The sequence below is a fragment of the Sus scrofa genome, chromosome 10 (assembly GCF_054392235.1).
Source record: "Sus scrofa isolate SSC_HxYL_T2T_F1_AM1 chromosome 10, Sscrofa_HxYL_maternal_Yorkshire_Landrace_v2.0, whole genome shotgun sequence".
NCBI classification, from domain to species: Eukaryota; Metazoa; Chordata; class Mammalia; order Artiodactyla; family Suidae; genus Sus; species Sus scrofa.
This window is the reverse complement of record NC_139392.1, coordinates 9,722,464-9,746,485: the sequence shown is the minus strand read 5'-3', so window position 1 is coordinate 9,746,485 and position 24,022 is coordinate 9,722,464. Positions and strand designations below refer to the sequence as shown.

The 24,022-nt window shown below is 43.4% G+C and overlaps 1 protein-coding gene across 48 annotated transcripts in view; it reads left to right on the top strand.

Annotated features, from left to right (window-relative positions):
- Positions 1-24,022, top strand: part of ESRRG (estrogen related receptor gamma) — a 663,361-nt gene that overhangs the window by 130,090 nt on the left and 509,249 nt on the right. For 10 of the 48 annotated variants that reach the window (XM_084979054.1, XM_084979070.1, XM_084979077.1 and 7 more), the window contains one exon: positions 7,708-7,753. The exons of the other annotated variants lie outside the window; for them this stretch is intronic. In XM_084979054.1, coding sequence (XP_084835180.1) covers positions 7,740-7,753 — 14 coding nt within the window. In that variant the 5' untranslated portion in view covers positions 7,708-7,739. The remainder of the gene's footprint in view (positions 1-7,707; positions 7,754-24,022) is intronic. 48 annotated transcript variants of the gene reach the window in all.

Below are 24,022 nucleotides of genomic sequence, written 5' to 3'. Positions count from 1 at the left end.
ACTCTCAACCAAAGTGAAAGGTGAGGGTTTTAGACCCCTTGGCAGAGTGTCTGGCAAAGTGTGTTACCTGTCGGCACTGGATCAGTTAGTGAATGTAGAGTGGAAGCTGGGTGGTACCCAAGACTTTAGCCACTCACAGCCTCTGTTGCCTCCAGAGCCAGCGAGAAGATTCAGCTGATTTCTCTGTTTTCCAGGGCACCGTTCTGACTCTCAGAAGGCCAGCCTTGCTTCCTGGCATTGGCATTGCCACCTGTTAACCTGTTTACTGAGTGCCAGAGAGTTCTCCTTTGAGTTGGGACTTCCTTTTCCATTCCAAATAAAACCTACTAGCAAGAGAAACAGGTTTTTTTGGAGGCCAGCATTTTCCATCACTTTCACTTGGCTTCTTTTAGTGCTAGTCAGGCGATGTGTCATTTTCTCTGTAGCGTATGTGTGCAGCTGCGGAGTGAGTTATTTATAATAATAAGCCTTTGCACGTATGTAGATATTTGCATAGTAAGCGGATCCCATGGACTTGGTGGTGTCTGGTGGGTAGCCTTGGAATCATCAGTCTATCTAATTATTTCATGTGGCTTGTTGGAATTTGCGGGCCATTGCCCATAAATATTTTAACCTATTGGTGCTGAAACCTGTCTGCCCGAGATCAAAGGCATTTTCAGATCTACTCTGTCTCGAGGAAGGGGGAAGGCGGTGAGGGCTGCTGTCCGAGAGAAGAGAATCCGATTTCCCTGGCTTGGCATCCTCGTCTCCACCAAACACCTAGCTGCATTTTATTTGCCCTGATTTTTCATTCAAGGTCTCCGTTTCCCTGGTCTTTGGCTATTCTCTCCTGGCCTCTTCGGTAATTCAGTGACTTCTGTTCACTGGCCAAAATTTGGTGTGATGTTAGAGCTCTCTTTGTCATTCTGTGCCTTCGCATGAACAGATAGCCTTTGACGATGGTCATTTCTTTGCGAAGATCACTGCTGCATGTTGCCTGATGGGCGGCGTGTATGGGGGAGAATTCCTGTGAACAGACTTTGCATCGAAGGCTCAACACACCCTCTGTCCCCGTGGTACTCAGAGCCGGCCGCCTCGTTTCTGGTGATGTTACACATCAGCCGGGCTTCCGCATAGGACACTGTGCTCACCCTGAGTTATTTTGGCGGCAGGGTGGCCGCTTTTCTCTTGCTCTCTTTCTGTTTTCCAGCTGCATCTGTGAGTGTTTTTGTCCTTTGCTAGGATGTGCTTTTCAAAAATGTGATTAACCGTCATTTTCAGAAACAGATATTGGCTCTCCTTTGCCCACGAGACACAGCGTGTAAGAACAGGCAGACATCAAGACAATGCAAACGGGAATGTTTGTTCATCAGAAACTGTGTTAATGGCTGCATCTGCCCTTCTCCTCTTGGGCTGCCCGGGATCAGCTGCGCTCTTCTGATTGGCTGATGTGCCCCCGCCCCCGCCGTGAAAACGCTTGGTTTTGTGCCCCATAAATAAAAGAGCCCCATGGCTGCTCTGAGGTTGATGCTTTGAGTGTAAGTGAGAGCAATTTAAAAACTGAAATCTGTCCTTAATGCGATGCGATCATGAGACGCAGGGACGTGGAAGACTGGCGTTCGGCGCCTTCCTCAAACCACCTTCCCATCTCAAGTATTCATGCCAAGCGCCATTACCAGTAGACGGTGAACTGGCATATACCAGCAGAGCATTGTAAAGCCGTGGGAAGTTTACGTGTGTTTTATAGCCTGTCATTTTTATTTGTGTCTTTTTCAAGTCAGATGAAGTAGTGTGCTTGTTTGAGTTGCTTGGGGCTGTATCTTTGGCTATTTGGCACCTGAGCGCCTTGAAAGCCCCAAAGCCAGTGAGTAGAATGCCAAAGGGGTTACATCTGTTCTAGGCCAGTTTCAGGGAACATGACTTAACCATCCTATGGAATGAATTTTAAAGAGAAATCTTCCTTAAAGGGAGAAGCCAGCTAATCCATCGCATACTCCTGTGAGGCCTGCCCTGTGCTCGGAGCTCTGAGAGAAGAAAGAGGAAATAAAACCTAGTCTTAAACAGATAGAATTTAGGAGTTCCCATCATGGTGCCCTGGGAACGAATCCAACTAGGCACCATGAGGTTGCAGGTTTGATCCTTGGCCTCACTCAGTGGGTTCAGCATCCTGTGTTGCCGTGAGCTGTGGTGTAGGTCGCAGACTCAGCCTGGATCCGGTGTTGCTGTGGCTGTGGTGTAGGCCGGCAGCTGCAGTTCCAAATCAGCCCCTACCCTGGGAACCTCCATATGCTACGGGTGTGGCCCTAAAAAGCAAAAACAAACAAACAAACAAACACGACACTAGAGCAGGAAGCATTTTAGTAACAAGGATGCAGGGTGAAATTAGAGGGAGAAAAGATTTCTCTTACTGGGGAGAATGAGGATGTTTAACTGGTTTTAAATTCCAGCTTGGACACGTGCAAGATAATCCTCCCAGATGCGTTCACATCGGGTGTCAGAGAAACTTGGCCACAAACACTTCTGGTCAAAGTTTTTTAGAAAGGTGTTTATGGAGTTTCTGTATCCTGCAAACATATTCCTGCTGTCTGGTGGGAGGCTGATCCTTTAGCCAGCAATTCCTTGGGAAAAACTGGTCTGTGTCTGGAAGTCTCTTGACCACAGAAGGTAGTAAGGATTTGTTTCGACTCAGCTGCAACGCAACACTTAGGAGGTAGGGACTAAGTGATAAATCAAGGGCCATTGTCCCTGGTTAATGAAATGACACTGGTAAAATTTCTGGAGGTAGAAGTTGCCCTGCTACTTCACATGGCAACTTGTCATAGGTGCCCGTGTTGCCCTTGGGGTTGAAGTTCTCCTCTCTTCCTTCCGACACCTGTAGCAGGTGGAAGTTCCCAGGCCAGGGATCGAACCTCCACCACAGCAGTGACCCGAACCACAACAGTGACAATGCCAGATCCTTAACCCACTTAGCCACCAGGGAACTCCCCGGGGTTGAATTCTTTATCAGTACTTATTTTCTCTACCCGCCTAATCTCCACTCCAAGAGCTCAGGCAATCACTAGTAACACCAGCCTAGAGCATGCAGACATTCCCAGGAAATCTAGCGGCTTTCCCGCTGCCTGAAGGCAGCTCCCATCCACTATCCCACTGTGTGCCTATTCTAGAGCAGTCACCAGAGGCAAGGGTTTGGATTCAGCTGCTCCTATCTTTCCACTGAGGACAGAGCCTGACTGTGGAGAAATAGTACAGTGTGTGGAAAAAGCTCTGTGTTGGAATCAGAAGTCTGTGTGTAAGACCTACTTAGCTCTGCTGTTTCGCCTTGTAACGCTGAACAACTGCTTTGCAACTTGCTGAATTGTAAGGTACTCATCTGGGAAATGGAGAGCATGAGATTTCCCTTGTCCGTATCACCTTCTGGCTGTGAGGCTCAAAGGAGGTAAAGAGTACGAGTGATTCACAGTGGTCACCACTTTAATGTGTGTTTGCGGTTCTGGTGTTGAACTAGCTGTTGTGTGTGGGTGTCTGAGTATCCGGTTCCTTTAGGATAGGTTTGAGCACAGTGGGTTAAAGGTGAGACTCTGATGATATTAGATGGGAAGTGTCATACTCCCTTTGGTAGATCATTTGCTTTTTTATTTTTTATTAAAGTATAGTTGATTTTTAATATTATACCAGTATCTGCTGTGTAGCAAAGTGACGCAGTCACGATTAGGAACCATGAGGTTGCGGGTTCGATCCCTGGCCTCGCTCGGTGGGTTAAGGATTTGGCATTGCCGTGAGCTGTGGTGTGGGTCACAGATGTGGCTCGGATCTGGTGTTGCTGTGGCTCTGGCATAGGTTGGCAGCTGTAGCTCCAATGGATTGGACCCCTAGTCTGGGAACCTCCATGTGCCGTGGGTGTGGCTCTGAAAAGACAAAAAAAAAAAAAAAAAAAGAAGGGAGGGAGAGAAAGAAAGAAGCGAAAAAGGAAAGAAGGACGTGAGGGGAGGGAGGACGGCAGGCCGGCCAAGTAAAATTTCTTTGATAGGTTTACAAAGTTTGGTAACATAAAAAAAAAAAAAAAAAAAAAAACCACTCAAGAACAGAACAGGAAGGGTGAGAGTTTTGTGGATACTGACTTGATAAAGATATTTACAAGACTGAAGTTTTTCACTCTCTAATCCTCCAAAGTCCTAAATGGTTTTGGACAATAATCCTTATAAGTGCTGATATTTTTCAGGCATGAGCTAAAGATAAGGATACTATCCTTGAATTATCCAATAGCATGAATACAATGTTCTAAAGTTTGTTATGAAAATGTCTTTGGCTTAGTGTTTCTTTCCTATTCTGCCTTCAGCCTTTGGAAGGAGAGACTAAAGTTATGGAGTCAATAATTACATTGTGTCATGGGAAACTACCTTAACATTTTTAGGCTAAAACTCTATGACCGTATGGTGACGGCTCTCTCTCTGTCTCTGTCTCTCTCTCAGCTCTCCCCTGCCCCCTACCCCCAAACTGAGAAGTCACATTCAGGTCTTCATGTTTTGGAATGGGGGGACATTGTGCTACACTAGAAGAGTAAGAGCATATATGTATAAGGGATGGTTAAATATCCTTTTGCTCTTTTCATGAGTATCCTGTGAATTTAATCTCTGTCACCTCTGAACTCATTACAGTCCTTTAAAGATCTAAAGAAAACTCCTGATGGATTATTCAAAGCGTTAAATCACATAGCATTACAGAAGTTATTAGAAGCCTTAAACTGGGTGATAAAATTTGTCAAGTATAGTTGGGGAAGTGGGCCTTTATACTGACCACAATAAGTAAAATAGCACACAGTTTAAGAAAGTACTATCAATATTTGTTTACTAAATAGTTAAAATCAACCATTGTTATTTATTAAGCCAGTTCCAAAGTAACTATAGTGTAATATTTGTCCACATATCCTTGAGTCTTATTGAAATTATATGTATATTGTAGTCTTAAAATGAATAAACTAAATTATCAGTGATATTATTAATAGACTATATTTAAGTTGTCTACATCATTTAGTTGAGTGCATCACCAATCATATTAAATATAAATTTACAGAGTCTTTACTGAATTGTTGTATTATTCAATTATATTTTACTTTTTAACCTACTTTAAAATGATTTACACACTTACGCTTAGCACAGTAAATTATGTTGAGTATGGAGCATGTGTTTGTTTTTCTGCACTGCATCATCATAGTGTATTTCATAGACAGCGACAAAAAAAAAAGAGAATAATCCAAAGAGTTTTAACAACTTGGCTTCAAAACCATTCTAATTTAAATTAGACTCAGCTATGTGGAAATTAAACAAGTGTCTTTGGGTTTTAAGAGTGAACCAATTCTGTCCTTCATGATTAGTTGTTGAAAACAAGTTATAACATACTTGGAATTAAAATAACTACCGATATCATCATGATTTACGTGGTGATCGTCACTGGCTCTGAAGCTGATGACTTAGGAGGAAGCAGGAGAGTACCTTTTCTCTAAACTTGGGTGGGCTACTTGGCTTAGAAAGGCATAGGTAAAAAGAAGAAAGAACGTCGATATAGAAAAGTTATGGGTTTGACCTTTTCTTGAAAGTGTTTTTTTTGTTGTTGTTGTTTTTTGTTCTGTAATGGTCAGAAGAGCTATTTAAAAACCAACTCTCCTGTTACCAAATGATACATTAAATGAGAATTTTGGATGTTGTAGATGTCAGGTTATCTTTTGTGTTGACTGCAGCAAACAGTACAACTTTCTCCACCATTGACGTTGACACTGAGAAGGAGAACATTACAGGGCACGTCTTCTACATGTTGGCCCATCTCTTTGGTCCTGCCCAAGTCCTCCGAGTTTCCTGTTATGTTTGAGGGCTTAGGTGTCAATGCCAAACAGATACTGTGATAGAGATTCTTGTGGATTTGACTGATTGAGCTGGTTGTTGTCGTGTGCAGACCCACAGGGGTCTTAGCGGGGCAAGGGCACCAGGCTTGGGTGTAAAACTTCATTACGAGGCCCCTTATACTGCTTTTCAACCATGTGTTCTTGAATAATCGTAGAACCTTTCTGGTCTTGGTCTTCTTTAAGAGAAGGCAGTTGGGTTGGAATAGTCCTCAGTTTAGGATCCTTCGAGGAAGTTATGGAGGAATGCCTTGTTTTCAGGATTTCAAGGAGTCCAATGAAAATAGGACATAAAATCACAACGTGCACAAACTAACCAAACTATCACTTTGTTTTTGCCTTGGGGGGTAATAAACCCTTCCCTCCTACCTCCTGACTTTTTTGGAAACATGTTCTTTCTTTCTTTCTTTTTTTGCAACATTGAGTCATCTTATCTGAATTCTGACCAGCAATAACATAGCTTTTTATTAATAAAAATAGTTGCTATTAACTAAATGCAGTTGGATCATCAAACATAAAACAGTGGGACACACGGGGAAAACTCGAAAAAGTGTCTGGTGGTTCTTGGTAGTAAGAGTCCCATTCAGTATTTTTAGTTCTGAGAAGTCAAAGTGATGCCCTGTTTGTGACAGCTAGATAACCAACTACTCTTCTCAAAATACAGACACTGCTTCTACATTGTCAGACAGCGTCATTCGTGAGAATAAATGCGTGTTTTTTGGTTGGTGTAGTTATACAGGTGGATTTTGTCAACCAGCACAATCTGTTCTCTGTCAGAGCACTAGATTCTACGCCTGTGTTACTGTATTTGGGGAAATCTTGAATTGGGTACCATTTACCTCATTGTAAATTTGGTTGGTAATCCATTTATTTATATATATTTTTATTTATATTTTTATGTCTTTATTAATTTTTTTTTTTTTTTTTAGCTGCACGTGCAGCATGTGAAAGCTCCTGGGCCAGGGATTGAACCGGAGCCATAGCAATAACCTGAGCCACAGTGGTGACAATGCCAGATCCTTAACCTGCTGAGCCATCAGGGAGGGAACTCTCATTCTGCTTTATTTTTATTTTTATTTTATTTATTTATTTTTTTGTCTTTTTTAGGGCTGCACCCATGGCATATGGAGGTTCCCAGGCTAGGGGTCACATTGGAGCTACAGCTGCCAGCCTACGCCACAGCCACAGCAAGGCGGGATCCGAGCCACATCTGCAGCCTACACCACCGCTCACGGCAATGCTGGATCCTTAACCCACTGAGCGAGGCCAGGGATTGAAGCACATCCCTCATGGGTCCTAATCGGGTTCATTACCGCTGAGCCACAATGGGAACTCCTCTGCTTTATTTTTAAATCCTCTCTGAAATGTGTTCAAAGAGACAGGATAAATAAACTGGGTAAAACATACCTCACCGTCTGTCAATTCTACTTTGTAGAAATCACTAAAAAGAGAGCACTAGGTGTTAAGCTCTTTTCTGATCTGATTCTGTAAAGTATTTATTTAGATATCCCCCCTCTCCGAAATTTAAATGACATGGCAGGGGCCAATAACAAATGAATTATTGATTATAAATGCTCTGAGTTTTGATTAGCTTAATATTAGACATAAAACAAGACTGCTGTTACTGTTAATAGGAGCCATGAGACAAGCAAATAAAACTTGTGCACACATGTTAATTTATTATATTTAGAGTCTTGACTTTTCAGAACAATCCTGACCCAGATTCATTTTAGGAAAAGAGAAACCGCTGTTTGTTGAATAAAATTATTTGCACATCTTATCTTATTTATTCTTCTCAACCAGGTAAGCTGAGCATTCTTTTCTTGGTTCTGCAGGTCGAGGCCCTGAGGTTTGATTAGCTGAAGAAATGGACTCAAGCTGGTCAGTGGCAGAGCCATTATTCATACTCATTTTTTTTCTGGCTCCAAAGTCCGTGTTTCCTCCAACATTCAGTGTCACTCCAAGTCAGGACTTTTCAGTTTTGGTATTTCAGTCAAGTGCAAGTTTCCTGTATAAGTTTTTGTAACTTCCCAATATGGTTTTATCTGGTTGTGATCTTAATACTGGTTTGTGGGTTGAGTTCAGAAACTTTAAAGCATGTTCGGTGGAAATGAATGCTGTAAACAGTAGCTCACCCTTGCTCCCTAGACTGTTCGGATGTTAGAAAACATTGCAGTTATCTACTCCTGAGTGATGAGTACCCCCAAACCTAGTAGCTTCAAACGATGCAGACATGTTTGTTCTCCTGCCTTCTGTGGACTGGAAATTTAGGATGAGCTTGGTTGAAAAATTCTAGATGCAGGATACTTATGATGTTGTTTGCCACCAGGAGGTTGGCAGTGGGAGGTTGGCCAGAGCTTCTGCCGAAGGACGCCTTGAGAAGGGTGGGGGGACCCACTTTCAAGGTGGCCGCTTATCCAGCTGGCAAGTTAGTGCCTCTCTGTGTGGGTCTCTCCCCATGGCATGGTGGCTGGCAGGCATCTCTTCATCCATTTTTTTTTTTTTTTTTTTTTTTTTTTGGTTAGTTTTCTTTGCTCTTCAGAAGCTTTTTGAAGTAGTCCCTCTGGCTTATTTTTGCTTTTATTGCCTTTGTTTTTGGAGTCATATCTAAAAAAATCATCACCAAGACTGAATGTGTTTCTGCCTGTGTTTCTGTCCAGGAGGTTTATGGTTTTCCATCTTATATTCATGTCTTTAATACATCTTGGTAAAACTTTCCATATGGGATAAAATAATGCTTAGTCATTCACTTTTGATGAGCAGGTGACTTCTCTGAGATACAGGGGATTCTAGAGCATAAGTCTGCTTGTCCACTTCGTTCAGAATGCTCTTGTGACTGTCTGTTTCCTTCATTCAAATGTGTGGTATTTAGCATGTCCAAGAAAACGGGACTGACCGACCCCATCTTCTCTCTCATCGTGCCTTTGCTCCAGCCATCCTTGCCTGCTTGCTCTTCTTGGAGTTATCCAGGCTTTTCCTCCTACAGGGCCTTGGTACCATTGGAAACACTCTTTTATTTATCCCTGTGATGAAGTCCTTTCGTAATTCAAGTCTTTCCTCAAATGGTACTTTTTCAGTGAGGTCTGCAGTGACCACCCTAGTCTAAATTGCTGCCCTCTGCCTAGAACAATGAACCCAAGACATAGTAGGTGCTCAGATTTTTTTAAATGAATGAAGGCATTATTAGTGACAGCCTATGGGGTGCTGATGTTGCCTTTTCTGCCCAAGGCAGTTAGGAATCTTTCACTTGGTTCATTTTCAGACAGTGAGGCTTGGTCTTTTACAGAGAATCTCTAAAAGCAGTAATCAAGTGAGAATGTGCTTTACATCTGTGGGAGATTTCCTGTCATTCAGAAATCAGCACTGTTGCTATCCCCATATCTTTAGAGTTCCAATACAAAAAAAGAATAGAAGAAAAGAAAAGCACTTCGACGAAGGCGTATGATGGGGACAGTTTGATATGATCCAAGGGAGAAAATTAATTGAGCCATTTCTGTCGACATTGGGGAAATTGTTTCGGTTCAAAAGCAGCTTGGGGGTATTAAAGTGTAGGGTGCCGGCATGCACTTTATGATGCTCTTAGCTTATGACCTGACATTGCTTTTATTTCTCTGTTAAATCAAGATATATCTCATCGAGGCTGCCGTACTGCATGACACAGTGTGGTTCGCTTTGGTGCCTGTGAACAGAACTGTCTCTGATTGAATGAAAAGATGGATCTTGGATGTGCGCTTGGTCTGAATGGTATCTGGGCTGGAGTTTCGACCCGTGTGGATCCCCTGGAAGGGGAACAGAGTGCACAGACCCTCGCCATGTGGGCTGAGTGCTTGGCTGGGCTTCTGCCTTCCCGAACCCTGAAACTGTGTCTTGCCTTCTCCTCTCTGGGTTTCTAGTGAAATGTCCTTACATGGTCCTTCACTTTGAGTTAGTGCAGCAGGAGACAACTGAGCCTTTAACTTTTTATGAAACATCTAGAGGAATCAAAACGTTGTGAATGGTCACTGTCATGGGTGGGATTGTATTTCCCCCAAAGATTTTTCTTTTTTAACTCAGTGAATTTTATGACATTCCCCCAAAGATGTTGAAGTTCTAACCCCTGCTCCTTAAGAATGTGACCTTGATTGGAAATAAAGTCTTTGAGAAGATTAAGTTCAAATGAGGTTTTTAGGCTGGATCTTAATCTCATATGACAGGTGTCCTTATAAAAGGGGGAAATTTGGGCACAGAGACGCACAGAAGAGTTTATACTGCCATAAGCCAAGGAACACTAAAGACTGCCTGCAGGCTGGAAACTCTATAGCGGAATAGGAACAGATTTCCCCCAAAGCCTTCCAAAGTTAACCAACCCTGATGGTATCCTCGATCTCAGACGTCTGGCCTCCAGAACGTGAGACAATACATTCTGTTGTTCAAGCCGCTCAGGCTGTGGTGTGTTGTCACAGCAGGCCTAGTCAACTAATACAATTACTGCTCACTTATGTATCATAAAGCAAGCATTAAGAAGCAGTGCAGTGACACCACAACAATCCACTTAGCACATTTTACAGGTGAAATAACTCGGGGACAAGCAAAGATAATTGGGATAGAGGATGCTCGTAGACTGAGGTAATTATGTAACCCACGTTTCCATGGAATGCTATTCGTTAATTACAGTAGCTCGATGTTGACATGCCTGCTCTGCGATGACTAGTTATTATTAGAGTATTAGAAACATGAAGATATGACCCTGTTTAGAAGCAAGCATGGAAATGATCTTGTCTCATTGCTTCATGTTGCAAGAGAGGTGAGTGCTTGCCCTGCTTGATAGGACCAGAGAAGCTAGAAAAGAACCTTGATCCAAGATTTCAAACCACTCTTCTTTTTTTAAACCAAATTTCCTCTCTTACAAAGAATGAATCATCACAGAACAGTTACTCAACCAAGGTTTGCTGAATAAATGAACCTAGATTTTTTTGAGCCAGGCTTTACAGTTTTGGTCAACCACCAGATATTTTTTTCATGACTTTAAGTTGCCAAGAATTTTACTTCTTAGAATAGGAAGGCAATTGGGCCTGGGCTGGTCGTGAATCCCAGTGTGGCCATGCTTTGCTGTGTGACGTTGGCCAAGTTAAACCTTCCAAGCCCAGTCACGACAGCTTCAGATGCCATGAACATCTTGCTAGAGATGAGGTAAGGACGCCTTGCGAGGTTATTATAAGTGTGAAGTAGTTTAAAGCACCAAGCACAGGTCCTTCCACGTGGGTGTTCAGTAGTGGATGTTTTGATTTAAACATCTTTAAAGATAGTGGACATAATATCTTCATGTACCTCAACTACATTTGATCCAGCTTTCTTTTAGTAATGGTGAGGTGTGAGCGAGTTCCCGTTGTTGTGCAGCAGAAATGAATCCGACTGGCATCCATGAGGATGTGGGTTCGATCCCTGGCCTCGCTCACTGGGCTAAGGATCCGGGGTTGCCTTGAGCTGTGGTTTAGGTTGCAGACACGGCTTGGATCCCGTGTTGCTATGGCTGTGGTGTAGGCAGCTACAGTTCCGTTTGGACCCCTAGCCTGGGAACTTCTGTGTGCCTTGGGTGTGGCCCTAAAAAACAAATAAATAAAGATTAATTCATTCATTAATTAAAAATAATAATGGTGTGGTATGAACCCCATTCCGGCTCTGGTCTGCCCCCTCATCTCTTTATCCAAGACTGGGCATTCTCATGCAGGGCTTACTACAGCCGTGTGGTCCAGAGAGGCAAACCTGAATAGTTCCCACAAGAGTCCAGTTCACGGCTTTCTCTTTTCTGACTCGATGTTGTGCCCGACGGCAGGAGAGAGTCGCACATAAGCACAGATAATAGACCGGGCCCGTGTGATTCTCCGTGTAGCCCTCGGGGAAGTGGCACACTGGCTCCAGCCCCTGGTTCCTGGGCTGTACAAACCATGGATGTAGGAGTGTCTGTTATCTTTTCTGAAATATGCTTCAAGGGCTGGCTCTCACCCAAGTTCTCTTAGCGGTCATTTATCATTTTCTCATCTGTTTTTCATAAAGTATATACATTTGTTGAAAGGCATTCTAAATCTGGAGTTCCCTTTGTGGCTCAGTGGTAATGAACCAGACTAGTATCCATGAGGATGCAGGTTCGATCCCTCGCCTCACTCAGTAGATTACGGATCTGATGTTGCCAGTGAGCTGCGGTGTGGGTTGCAGATGCTGCAGGGATCCCTGAGCTCGATTCAACCCTTAGGCTGGGACCTTGGAAACTTCCGGCCCTAAAAAGCAAAAAAAAAAAAAGAAAAAAGAAAAAAAAAAACGGTATTCTAAATCCTTTGGTGATTTTCTTCCTTGTGAGAGCTACACATTCATTTCATGGAGCAGGAAGGGATATTTCCACTTATCTGCTATAAATAGAGTGATTAGGGATATACTCATATACGCACACTGCTGAGACGAAAATCACTGCAAACTGATTCTTAATTGTGATAATAGAAATAATACAGTGTGAGGAAAATGCGAAATTAGGGATAATGGAACAATAGAAATTATTGTAAGTGGCTTTATAGTTGCAAAAGTGAAGTAATGTCTAGATAAAGTATGCCATTTTCAAACCTAATTTTAGACCGATAGCGCTCCGTGAAATGAGGTTCGTATAGTTAAATAATAAGAATATAATTGTGCCACGCTGGTAGGCAAACAACACGGGCAAGGGTGTAGAAAAAGCAGGTTGTTAACATTTGAAAGTTCATTTTTAGTTTCTTTTTCCCCCCCTTTGTCCTCACTTTTTGCTGCAGCTTTAAGAAGTAGAGTCCCAGACAGTGTCAGTTGTCTCTTCTTCAGATACACCATCTATTTTACGTTTTTGGTATTTAGATTTTCTTGCATTCTGTTCTAAGAAACAATTGCTCGAAAACAGGGTCTTTTGTTTCCCAAGAGGTTAGCTGCTTCCACTTGAAATCACAATCCTTTGTGATATTAAAATTAGCTTTTTAGCAGGAATTCTGATGTTACCAAAATGGTGACACCGGCAGCCGGTAAGTAGCAAGGGGATCAATCCTTAGGAAACAAAGATTCTGTTTTCATGCAAATACCTTCAGTGATTAAAAGAGGGAAAAACACATTGAGCACGGGTGGAAGAGCTCTTGGTTTTACATTTCTAGAGAAATTGCTGAATGCTATTTAGCCATGCAACCCGGTGACCTTTGCTGCTTTCTCAAGGTTAATGGGGTCCAGGAAAATGGTAATGTAATAATTTGAGTTTCTTGGCTGTCCCAGCGACTTAAATTGTACGTCCCTCAAGTTTGCTGGCATTTTGTGTGGTAGTGGAGGAGGGTGGTGTTGATTACAAAATGTGTTTGGAATCCCCCGTCCTTATTTAATTTCATTTCATTTCGTTTAATTTAATGTTTTTAGGGCTGTACCTGTGGCATATGGAGGTTCCCAGGTTCCTAGGGATCAAATTGGAGCTGTAGGTGCTGGCCTACACCACAGACACAGCACCTTGGGATCTGAGCCACATCTGCGACCTGCACCACAGCTCATGGCAATGCTAGATCCATAACCACCGAGTGAGGCCAGGGATCGAACCTGCATCCTCATGGATGCTGGTCAGATTCGTTTCAGCTGAGCCAAGACAGGAACTCCCCTCTGTCCTTATTTTACACTCCTTGCTGGGAGAATCATCCATCCCGTACGGGGAAAGGTGGCTTCAGGGGAGAAATTCTCCCTTTTATTCCCATCAAAGCGGAAGCTATGATTGGGGGCCCAAGTGTAAAACAGTAAAAGAGGAGTCATCGGAAACTTCCGATGTAATATCACAACTCAAAGTCTCAGACAGGCCTAGCCCAGTATGTCCACAGTTGGGCGTTCAGTAGGACCATGAACAGCAAAGAGCAGCAAAGAAAAACTGTTCACGCTTGTGAAGAGGATGCAGGAAGGGAGAAGGGACTTGGGTCTGTGTTTCTGCCCGAGGGGCTGCCCGGGAAGTGGCCATCTACCTGGGAGCCTCTCCTGCAGGTGGCAGGCTCCCCAGGGCCCCTTCCAGGAGCTCTCGAGAGGCCATGTGTTGGTGGTGTTCTCAAGAAGGGCTCGTTACCCCCCCAGAATCAATTTAGAATGACTTTAATGGGATTGGGAGTCACTGGGCAGTCCAGCCCTAGGACAAAGAGCATCTAAAGTTCCCTTTATTTATTATGCCTTTCTCTCTTTAATGATGTCTGTCTTTAATATTCTGCTGTTAGCGCCTCTCGTGTTTTTTCTTCTCCACATTTTTGGCATTTTTATGATCCGCAGTTCCATTCTAAATGGGCACATGTCTTAATGTCATCTAATTCTATTGAGAAAAACGCCCCCATTTCCTGTGGCTTTTGGCCAAACCACACTATTACTTTTGACTCTGATAGATATATATATTTTTTCACAGATGATGTAGGCCGTGCAGTATAATGCAGATGATTCTGTCCAGTTCAAAAGACAGATTTAGTGCCTTCCTCTGCCATCTCCTTGAGGACACAGGTGATGTGTCAACAGTCAGGTCCTTCTCACCTAATGCAGGGGCTGGCCGCTGGTTGTTGGCTGAATCAACGAGTACATGATTGATGGAATGGATGATATCGGCCTTCTAATCACCTTCTAGTCTTCATATTAGTACAAAATAGAGTTTTGCTCTCAGTGGACTGGACTGGGGAAGCTCCCAGCAGTTTGGGCGTCCGTGAGTCCATAACATGATACACTGGAAATCAGAGTCTACAGATTTGAATCTTTTGTTGGATCTTCCTTGACCGTTTCTCATTTCTCATTCACGCCTTTATTTATTCCACTGTCAAATGAGTCCCCTCGTAGGTGCAAATGACCATATTACATTTCCCTGCTTCTTGCCTGTTCTTTTCTATTCCTCTTGGTTTATCTGCCCATCTCCCTTGATTGCCACTCTGCTTTGGTCCTTAGCTGTTACCCGTCTCCCTCCCCTGCTTTTTGTCTCCTCCTTACTCTCTCCATGCTTCCTGCGTTCCTCCTTTGAACTCCTTTCATACTTATCATTTCTACTTCCAACTCTCTGTAGCTGTGTGTTTCTTTTACTCTCCTTTTAGGAAGATCCCCCACGGCCCCCTTATATCCCTGCTCTTCTGCATCTTCCCCTCCTCTGTCAAGTCCAAAGAGCCAGAGACGGGGTCAAGTAAGGAGTCTTTCTGGATAGGTCACCTTCATTTCAAAACCTTGCTCAGATTTGTTTGTAACAAACAGTGATTCAATCGATTCCATTACCTTCAGGTAAGATCATGCCTACACCTCTTCAAGCACAGGATACATTGTCCTTTAAAAAAATAAATAAGTGAATAGAAGCCCTCCTGCAAAGGCTTCCATATGCTTTTCCTTAATAACCTACCTTCTGAACCCTGGCTTTGAGTAGAGAGCTCAGGCTTCTCTCCCATTTCTCTTGTTCTCTGTTTTATATGCAGGGAGACCCATACCAAGGGGGGGGAGAGAATGGAATGTGATCAGGTTACAAGGGTGATTTATAATATAGAACAAAAATAAATAGGGGAAAGACACTTGTGAAAGAGAGAAAATGCTTAAGCCAATCTTAAAATTCTGACCTCGTTTATTTATTCATTAAAATAAACTCCAGGTACCATATTAGTGACTAATTAGGGTCCAACAGTGAACAAGGCTCAGCCCCTCCTGATATCCCACTAGTGCATCAAGTGATATGACAGGGCTGTACGAAGGGCACCCAACCCAGAATTGGAACTCAGTTACGCTGAGTCAAGAAGGACGATTTCACAGTAATCAGGAAACATGGTAGCAGGCAGCAGTGTAGACCTGAAGGCACTGCAAGAAGGATCTGGCTCGGGTCTCTGGTTCCTGTGATGAGACGCAGAAGAGGGGGCCACAGCGATGACATCATCGAGGTTGCGTTGATGATGCTGGGAGGACAGACCTCGTCCTGAAGCAGTGGGGGGCCACTGACGGGGTGGAAGCAAGGCAGTGATGCTCTGGTGTGCTGACAGAGAAGGGCTGGTGTCAAAATCTCAGACCAGGATGCAGTGGAGAGGTCACGACATCCAGGGGTGCGATGGTGGTCCCCTTCCCGAAGAAGGAGATGGTGACAGTGGAAACGGGTGATGAATTCAGGGGCAACGAAGAGCAGAGATGGACAAGCCATGCTGACACATCAGATGCAAGAGATGGAGGAGGAGCAGGGGCTGAAGAATGGCATCCAGTCTCCTGGGTCCTGAGGAAAGGTATTATTTCTGGGGAGTCATCTCGGTTGACTTTGATCTTTAAGTGCAGGCTCCTGTTCCTAAAAGCCTCCAGATTGACATCCCTGAAGACTAATGCCATCTTCTGTTTCATCACAGTCAACAGCCCGGCTGCTCTCATCTCTTTGCAGAAATCCTGCACAGCAAGAGCAGGACCACAGAGGGGTGTAGGCACCTTCTTCAGTCGTGGAACAGTTTGGATTGCATTGAGTGTTGTCAGATAAAGGGTTCCTAACTGTACGTTATGGATGAGTTCGGTCAAAATGGTTGTACCGGGATAACAGGTGTTGTGTGTGTGTGTTGATGCGTGTATGTGTTTACACATGTATGTACATCCACAGTGTGTGTGTGTGTGTGTGTGTGTTGCATCTCTTCTGGTTCCTCCATCACCAGCAGGATCTCATTTAATGCCTCTGAGAGGATGGATCTCATTTAATGCCTCTGAGAGGATGACGTTCCCTATGATGTGAAGGATGAGAACTTGGAACCAGAAAAGAACCACTGACCCACTTCCACAAAAGAAAGCCAAACAGTTGTCAGTTATAATGATTTTTTTTTTCACTGCCGAAGGTCTGGACTTCATTTGAACTGGTGACTTCGAAGTAAGTGACTCCATAGCCCATTACCAGTCCCCTGAGATGTGTAATCCACTTTAAAGATACATTTTAAATAGCCTACTATGGGAAATGCAGTTAGCAAGCACAGAGATATGCTTACATTTCAGAACTCTCAGAAATGCACTTACAGATTTAAGGAAAAAAAAATCTTTGCAAGAAGTAAAATGCGCATGAAAGAGATGATTCATTTTATTAGAGCAATTAAAACATTGGCTCCTGTTTGCATCCATCACCCTCATGAAATAAAAATATATTGGAGAAAAGGCTATATTTACCTGGAGATAAAATTTAAAATATAAGGAAGATAAAAGTCCATTTTTTTTCTAGAAGAAGTAACTGAAAATCCGCTGCAGGTTATAATTCAGGCAGAACCTCATCATTATGGACCAGGAGCCTGAGTGAGATCATTGTGGAACAGGAGCCAGAGTGAGCGCAATCTCTACCCAATATTTTTTTGAGGCACAAATGTAGCCAGGAGTGAGTCATTCAACAGGGTACCTCAGAGGTGGAGGGTCTCAGATATAAATGGACGAGACTGCGGTGCAGGAAAATCCATCACCTTAACCTTGGACGTGCCGTCATCATCTCCCGGTGAGTTCACAGAAATCACCTCCTCTGATTCCGGTGCGTGTCTCAGGCCAGGTCCACGCTGCAGTGATGCTCCAGGTGACTCAGAGAGGGCTCGTAAATCTGACCATCTCTGCTCCCCAGCTCCAAGTGCTATAACCTTTGCTTCTTGGGTGGCGCCTATGTTCTGGAAAAATAACATGGGAAATGGTCTCTTTGGGTCGACTTTGCTCGTTGCCTCCCTCTGAGAATGTGCCAGGGAGGAGAGAACTGGCGACTTTGGTCCTATCAAGGAGAGGTAGGAGAAGCAGGGGGAGGGGGAGGGGAAGGAGGGATGGCTTCCTCTCTCGCCTTGTTTGTTTATTCAACACGTGTCCTTATGGGGTGCCAGGAAGGGTGCGGGACTCGGGGAGATATAGTTGCAATCTCTTGGGGCCAAACATACGAATTTGCAGAGTTGTTTTAAAGGGCGAATGAAATCATTGGTACATTTATTCATTCATTCATCCGTCAACTGTTTATTGCGTTTTTACTAAATTGCTAAAGAACCAAGAGTGAATGGTATAAAGTCCTTGCACTCATGGGACTTACATTCTAGTGGGAGGAGCTTGAGCTAAGAAACAGTTGACTAAATAAATATATAAAATATCAGCAGGTGGGGGATAAAGCAAGGTAAGGAGTGAGAAGGACCAAAGAGCAATGATATTTTAACAGTTTTTCTCATTTATTTTTTAAAGAAGAGTTGATTTACAATGTTGTATTAGTTTCTGGTGTACAGCAAAGTGATTCAGATATATATATATGTATGTATTTTGTAATCATTTCCATTATTCTTTATTATAAGACATTATAGATATTATTACCCGAGAATATAGTTCTCTGTGCTATGCAGTAGGACCTTGTTTCTCTATTTTATGTCAAGTCATTTGTATCTCTTAGTCTCAAACTCCTAATTTTTCCCTCCCCCACCCCCTTTCCCATTTAGTAACCATAAGTTTGTCTTCTATATCGGTCTATTTCTGTTTTGTAAATGAGTTCATTTGTATCATATTTTAGATTCCACATATAAGTGACTTCGTATGCTATTTGTCTTTCTCTGATTTCCTTAGCGCAATAATCTCTAGGTCCATCCATGTTGCTGCAAATGGCATTATTTCATTCTTTTTATGGCTGAGTAGTATTCCACTGTATATGTATGCACCATTTTATTGATGCATCTGTTGGTGAACAAGTTGCTTCCATGTCTTGGCTTTGTAAATGGGGCTACTGTGACGTAGGGGTGCATGTATCTTTTTGCACGATAGTTTTGTCTGGGTGTCTGGATGTAGTATCATGTGATAGCTCTATATTTGGTTTTTAAAGGAACCTCCATACTGTTTCCATAGTGGCTCCACCAGGTTACATGCAACTGGTGCTATTTTAGATGTGGTGATTGGGCTCTGACGTGGGAGGTGCCGTGATGCAGTGACCTGTTGATTAAAGCGAAAAGCATAGGGAAGCATCCAGCACAGGCTTGGCATGTGGTTAGTGCTTAATCAATGGTCAGTGTCCTTCTAATTCCTATCATCATTAACCTTGATAATATGGTACCTGCATGCCCTTTTGAAATTTGGGGAGTCTGTAAAGTATTATAGGAAGCTTGGTTTAAGCACACTTGGAATGGAATTTTACAGCTATCTATATATAATTTTTTAAAATTTTCATTTACAATTTAACTTTGGAGGTATTGAACAACCTTTAAAGGAAAAATCAACAAAAGCTGTGTGGTTAAATATCTTGCAATTTTTTTTTTCCCTCTAGTACAATTAAACCTTTCTTGTCCACCTCCTTTGAATCAGGCTCTGTGCTGGGCACAGAGGAAACAAATGTGGGAAACTGAGTCTTTGCCCTCAGGAAGCTTAGACTCTTATTTTTTCCCCTAATAATTGAGGCCTCATGTGTCATTTGACTCGGAGCTGCAGGAACGCTTTATCTGCTGACAAGGCTCTGTGGAGTTTAGAAAAACCAAGTTGCATTTGAGTGTTAACTTTGATGTTTGTTTAGTTCTATAAAATATGTAAGAGGCTTTTCCATTAGTGAGTAAGACTTTCAAAAAGCTTTCAGAATCTCATGTCACAAGCAGTCGTTAAGTATTGCTAAAGGGGAGTCCCAGAGACTGACAGCTTGGAAGTGTAAGCACAGTATGTGGCTGAGGATGTGCGGTCGGAGCGAAGCCCCCGTTCCCATCTTAATTGAGGTCAGGTGGGTCCAGCTGATTCATTTGGTCTGAAAAGTCCAGATTGCTTGGGAATCTACAGTCCACTTGGCAACACTCTCTTATCCTTTGGCCTTTCTAAGCAGCATATCACCTTCTGTCTGGGGAAAGTTAGGGATGAGAATCTCAGCCTGGGTTTATTGCAGTGATGGAATGAAGTGGGATTTGGGAAAAATGATTTACACCAGAGAGACCCATACGGGGTGCCGTAAGTGGCACAGATGAAACACACCTCGAAATTGCTTTCCGCAGTGTTTTTGTTATTTGTGAGGCAGCGAGCTTGCTTTGGGAGCAGACGTGGCACCTCCTCAGACCTACACGGACTCTGTTACTGAACCAAATGTCGGTCCCCTTTCCTGTGCAGTGAAGCCCATGCACTGACACCGGGCTGCAGGGGAGGAAAATGCAGCGTTTATGGCAGGCTCCAAACAAGGAGTCCAGGCAGCTAGGGCTCAAAGTCCCTGAACTCTCCAGTGGCTTTCGGGGAAAGGTTTTTAAAGACAGGGTGAGCGAGGGGTGTGTGGGGTGTGTGGTCAGCTTGTGGCCATTCTTCTGCTAGGTTGCCGGTGAGGTACTGGGAGTGAACATCATTCACCTTCTGGTTCCAGTTGCTCTGGGGTCTAAGTGCCTGTGGGCAGCATATGGTTAACTTCTTCCACCTGGTGGAGGTTTCAGTATCTGCAAAACAGCTCAAAGGACAGGCTCAGAATATGATCTATAGCCTTTGAGGAGGAACTAAAGGACTTTGTTTAAGGGCTAAACTAGTATTATTTTGTCTTGCCTGATTGTTCTTCTGTGCTTTTGGGTTTTCTCACTTCTCTGATTCAGTTTGTTTTTTGAAACACAGGGAAAGCTTAAGAGGCTAAGGTTTTACTGCAAACAAGACTCAGGTGGAAGATGTAGGGGTTCTATCCTGGGAGGGCCCCTTAGGGTCCTGCTCAGTTAAAACTCTGAACCCTGGCTTTTCACCTGCTACCTCCTCCTTCTGCTTTTTGCTCTTCATGCCATTCCCTCCCCTCCTCTTCCCTTCCCTGCCCTTCCCTTCCCTTCCCCCTCGTACCCTACCTTCCCTACTCTCCCCTCCCCTCCCCTCCCCTTCCCTAGCCGTCCTTCCCTACCCTATGCCATCCTGGCCTGTCCTATCCTGTTTTATCCTATCCTATCCTGTTCCCTATTCCATTTTCCTTGGCTGCCTCCCCCAGAAGGTGTGTAAGCCTTGTGAAGGCAGGGACTTGGCCTTGTTCACATCCGTATACCCAGTGCTTGGTGCAGAGAAGACGCTTATGGAATATTTGCTCCATTCATGAGTCGCCACTGTGACGGCTGAGAGCAGCAGCAGTAACAACAAAACCCTGGGGGTCCAGGAGAGCTTGGCTGAGGACAGTCAAAACTCTGTAAAGTCAGAGCAAGGCTTCTAATATTCATCTGGATGGCGGAGGACCTGATGCTCTGACTAAGACCATGTGAAGCAGTGATATATGAAATCAACTCTCTTTCTAACCTTTATGATACAAAAATGCTCCTATGGGCCGAAAAGTAAAAGTACTATAGGGATGAGGCAAATATGTTGTTTGCATTGATGGTTTTAAAATACTTTTATTTATTTATTTTTTTTTTATTTTTGCCATTTGGATAAGGGCTGTTATGCTTCAGCTTTAACACAAGACTCATTGATTGAGATTCTGGGTGGGCGTGCAGGTTGATTAACATCCACTGCTCTAGAAACATCATCTTTTTGGGGGGGTTTGGGTTTTTTTTTTTTTTTTTGCACCACACATTTATTAGCAATAATGTGTTTAGTTCTTTAATTGGGCACAAGGGCAGGGCTCTTTAAAAGTTTTGTTGGGATATAGTTTACTCACAATGTTGTATTAGTTTCAGGTGTACAGCAAAATGAGTCAGATATATATATTTTTTTCTTTTTTCCATATAGGTTATTATAGATATTGAGTAGATTTCCCTGGGACACACAGCGGATCCTTGCCAGCTATCTGTTCTATCTGTGCCCATCCCATATTCCCCGTTTATCCCCTCCCCACCCCACCCCTTGGCTTCCCCTTTGGGACTTATAAGCTTGATTTTAAAATCTGTGAGTTTGTTTCTGTTTTATACATTCTTCTGTACCTTTTTAATCAGCTAAATGGTATCATTTGATACTGTGTTTGACTTACTTCACTTATTATCATGATCTCTGGGTCTATCCGTGTTGCTGCACATGGCATTATTTCATCTTTTTATGGCTGAATAATAGTCCATTGTGTATATACCACATCTTCTGTATCCATTCCTCTGTGAATGGACATTAGGTCCATGTCTCGGCTATTGTGAATAGTGCTGCCATGAACATTGGGCTGCATGCATCTTTTAGAATTATGGTTTTTCTCCTATATGCCCGGTAGTATGATGCTGGATCATGTGGTCGTTCTATGTTTAGTTTTTGAAGGCATCTCCAGGCTGTACCTCATAGTGGTGGTGCTAATTTGCTTTCCCACAAACAGTGTAGGAGGGTTCCGTTTTCTCCACGCCCTCTCCAGCGTTTACTGTCTGTAGCCTTTTTGATGATGGCCATTCTTACTTGGGTGAGGTGGTACCTCATTGAAGATTTCTCTAATAATTAGTGATGCTGACTATCTCTTCACGTGCTTTTTGGCTATCTGTCCATCTTCTTTGGAGAAATGTCTGTTTAGATCTTCTGACCATTTTTTGATTGGGTTGTTTGTTTTTGTGATGTAAAGCTTCATGAGATGTCTGCATATTTTGGAGATTAAGCCCTTGTCAGTCACTTGCTTTGCAAAGACTTCCTCTCATAGAAACATCATCTTTTTCTTTGGTGCCTTCCTTGAGATAACATGCTTTGATGACACTGTTTGCAAATCTGAATGGCTTGATCTAAGAGTCGCCTACGCTGGTATTCCTTTGTGAATTCATATAATGTTAAGAGAACCCTTGGATATAAGAGATTTTCTTAATGTTGCTGTAGGTTATTTACATAGCTCGTTAATCGTCTGCATGTCAACTGAGAGTCATTGTAAAAGGCTCAGGATATTCCCTCTCTTCCGAACCTCACGTCTGTACACACCGTTCTTCTAGGTTAAAGCCAAACCACCCCTCTCAGGAAGTGAAGTTCAGGAAACCATTCAAACATCTCAGCAATTACTGATACCAAAGAACTTTCTGTCACCCACTCCTTCCACTGAGGAATGTTTTGTAAGCGCTGTTGTTGAAGCACAGGTGGAAACCTGTGAACGTGAAGACATCCTGCCCAGAGCAGGAAGCTGCCAGAACACCCTCTGTCTCTGCCTGTGCAGGAGAGCGGCAGCCGTGGCCGAGTTGTTGGGCTTACGTGAATAATGACTGGGCGGGAAGTCGATGCTGGACTTAAACACAGACTCCTCTCTACATGTTGTCGAAGCGCTGCGTTGAGCTTTCTGACTGGTGGTGTCTTAGAAACCAGAATTTCTCCTACTGCTTAAAGGGTTTAACTGGAGAGAGGGATGCAGTACGTAAATCTTTAAACCTCTCTTTTGGATTACAAAGATACTCATGTCTGATGTTTAGTTTTGTCTTCCTGACAACAATGACCCACTCCTCCATTTTCAGACAAATAATTAAACACAAACAACAGGCACTTGGGCCGACAAGAAAGACTCTGTCTGCAACCTCTGCCGTTCGGGTCTTAGGGCAGAAATATGATCGCTCTGCTCCAATGAAGATCTCTGAATGAGGGACTGTGGTTTACTCTTAGCCTTCCTTCTAGTGGAATAGAAAAGTCCAAGTACTCCAAACGCACATAGAAGGCTTGTTCTTGTTTTTTTTTTTTTTTGTTTTGTTTTTTGTCTTTTCTAGGGCTGCACTTGCGGCATATGGAGGTTCCCAGGCTAGGGGTCTAATCGGAGCTGTAGCCACTGGCCTCCACCACAGCCACAGCAACACAGGATCCAAGCCACATCTTTGACCTACACCACAGCTCATGGCCATGCCAGATCCTTAACCCACTGAGGAAGGCCAGGGATTGAACCCGCAACCTCATGGCTCCTAGTCAGGTTCACTGACCTCTGAGCCACGACAGGAACTCTCTTGTTCTTGTTTTTTATGCATCTTCTCATCCATGTTTTTCAGAACAAGTAGCCATAATAGACATTTTCCTGGAACATGTGGTAAATTACTAAGGATAAAACAGGAGGGCTGCCCAGGAGGGTTGGACCCTGCTCTCTGAAAGGCACAGGGCAGCCACAAAGATTCCAAGAGTAGCGGTTGCAGAGACCACAGTGTGAGCCAGGAAAAGTACAAGTGTGAGGTTTCTAAACCCAAAGACTTGCCCAGCGTGACCTCAACAGTCAAGTCATCAAATCAGAACCCACTGGATCGAGGGACAAGGTTTTCAAACAAAAAAACTAAGAGTGAGGCCAGAGCAATTTCTGGGCAGATGGGGGGCTGTAGAATGGGCAGGAGGTGGGAGGTGGGGGCTTAT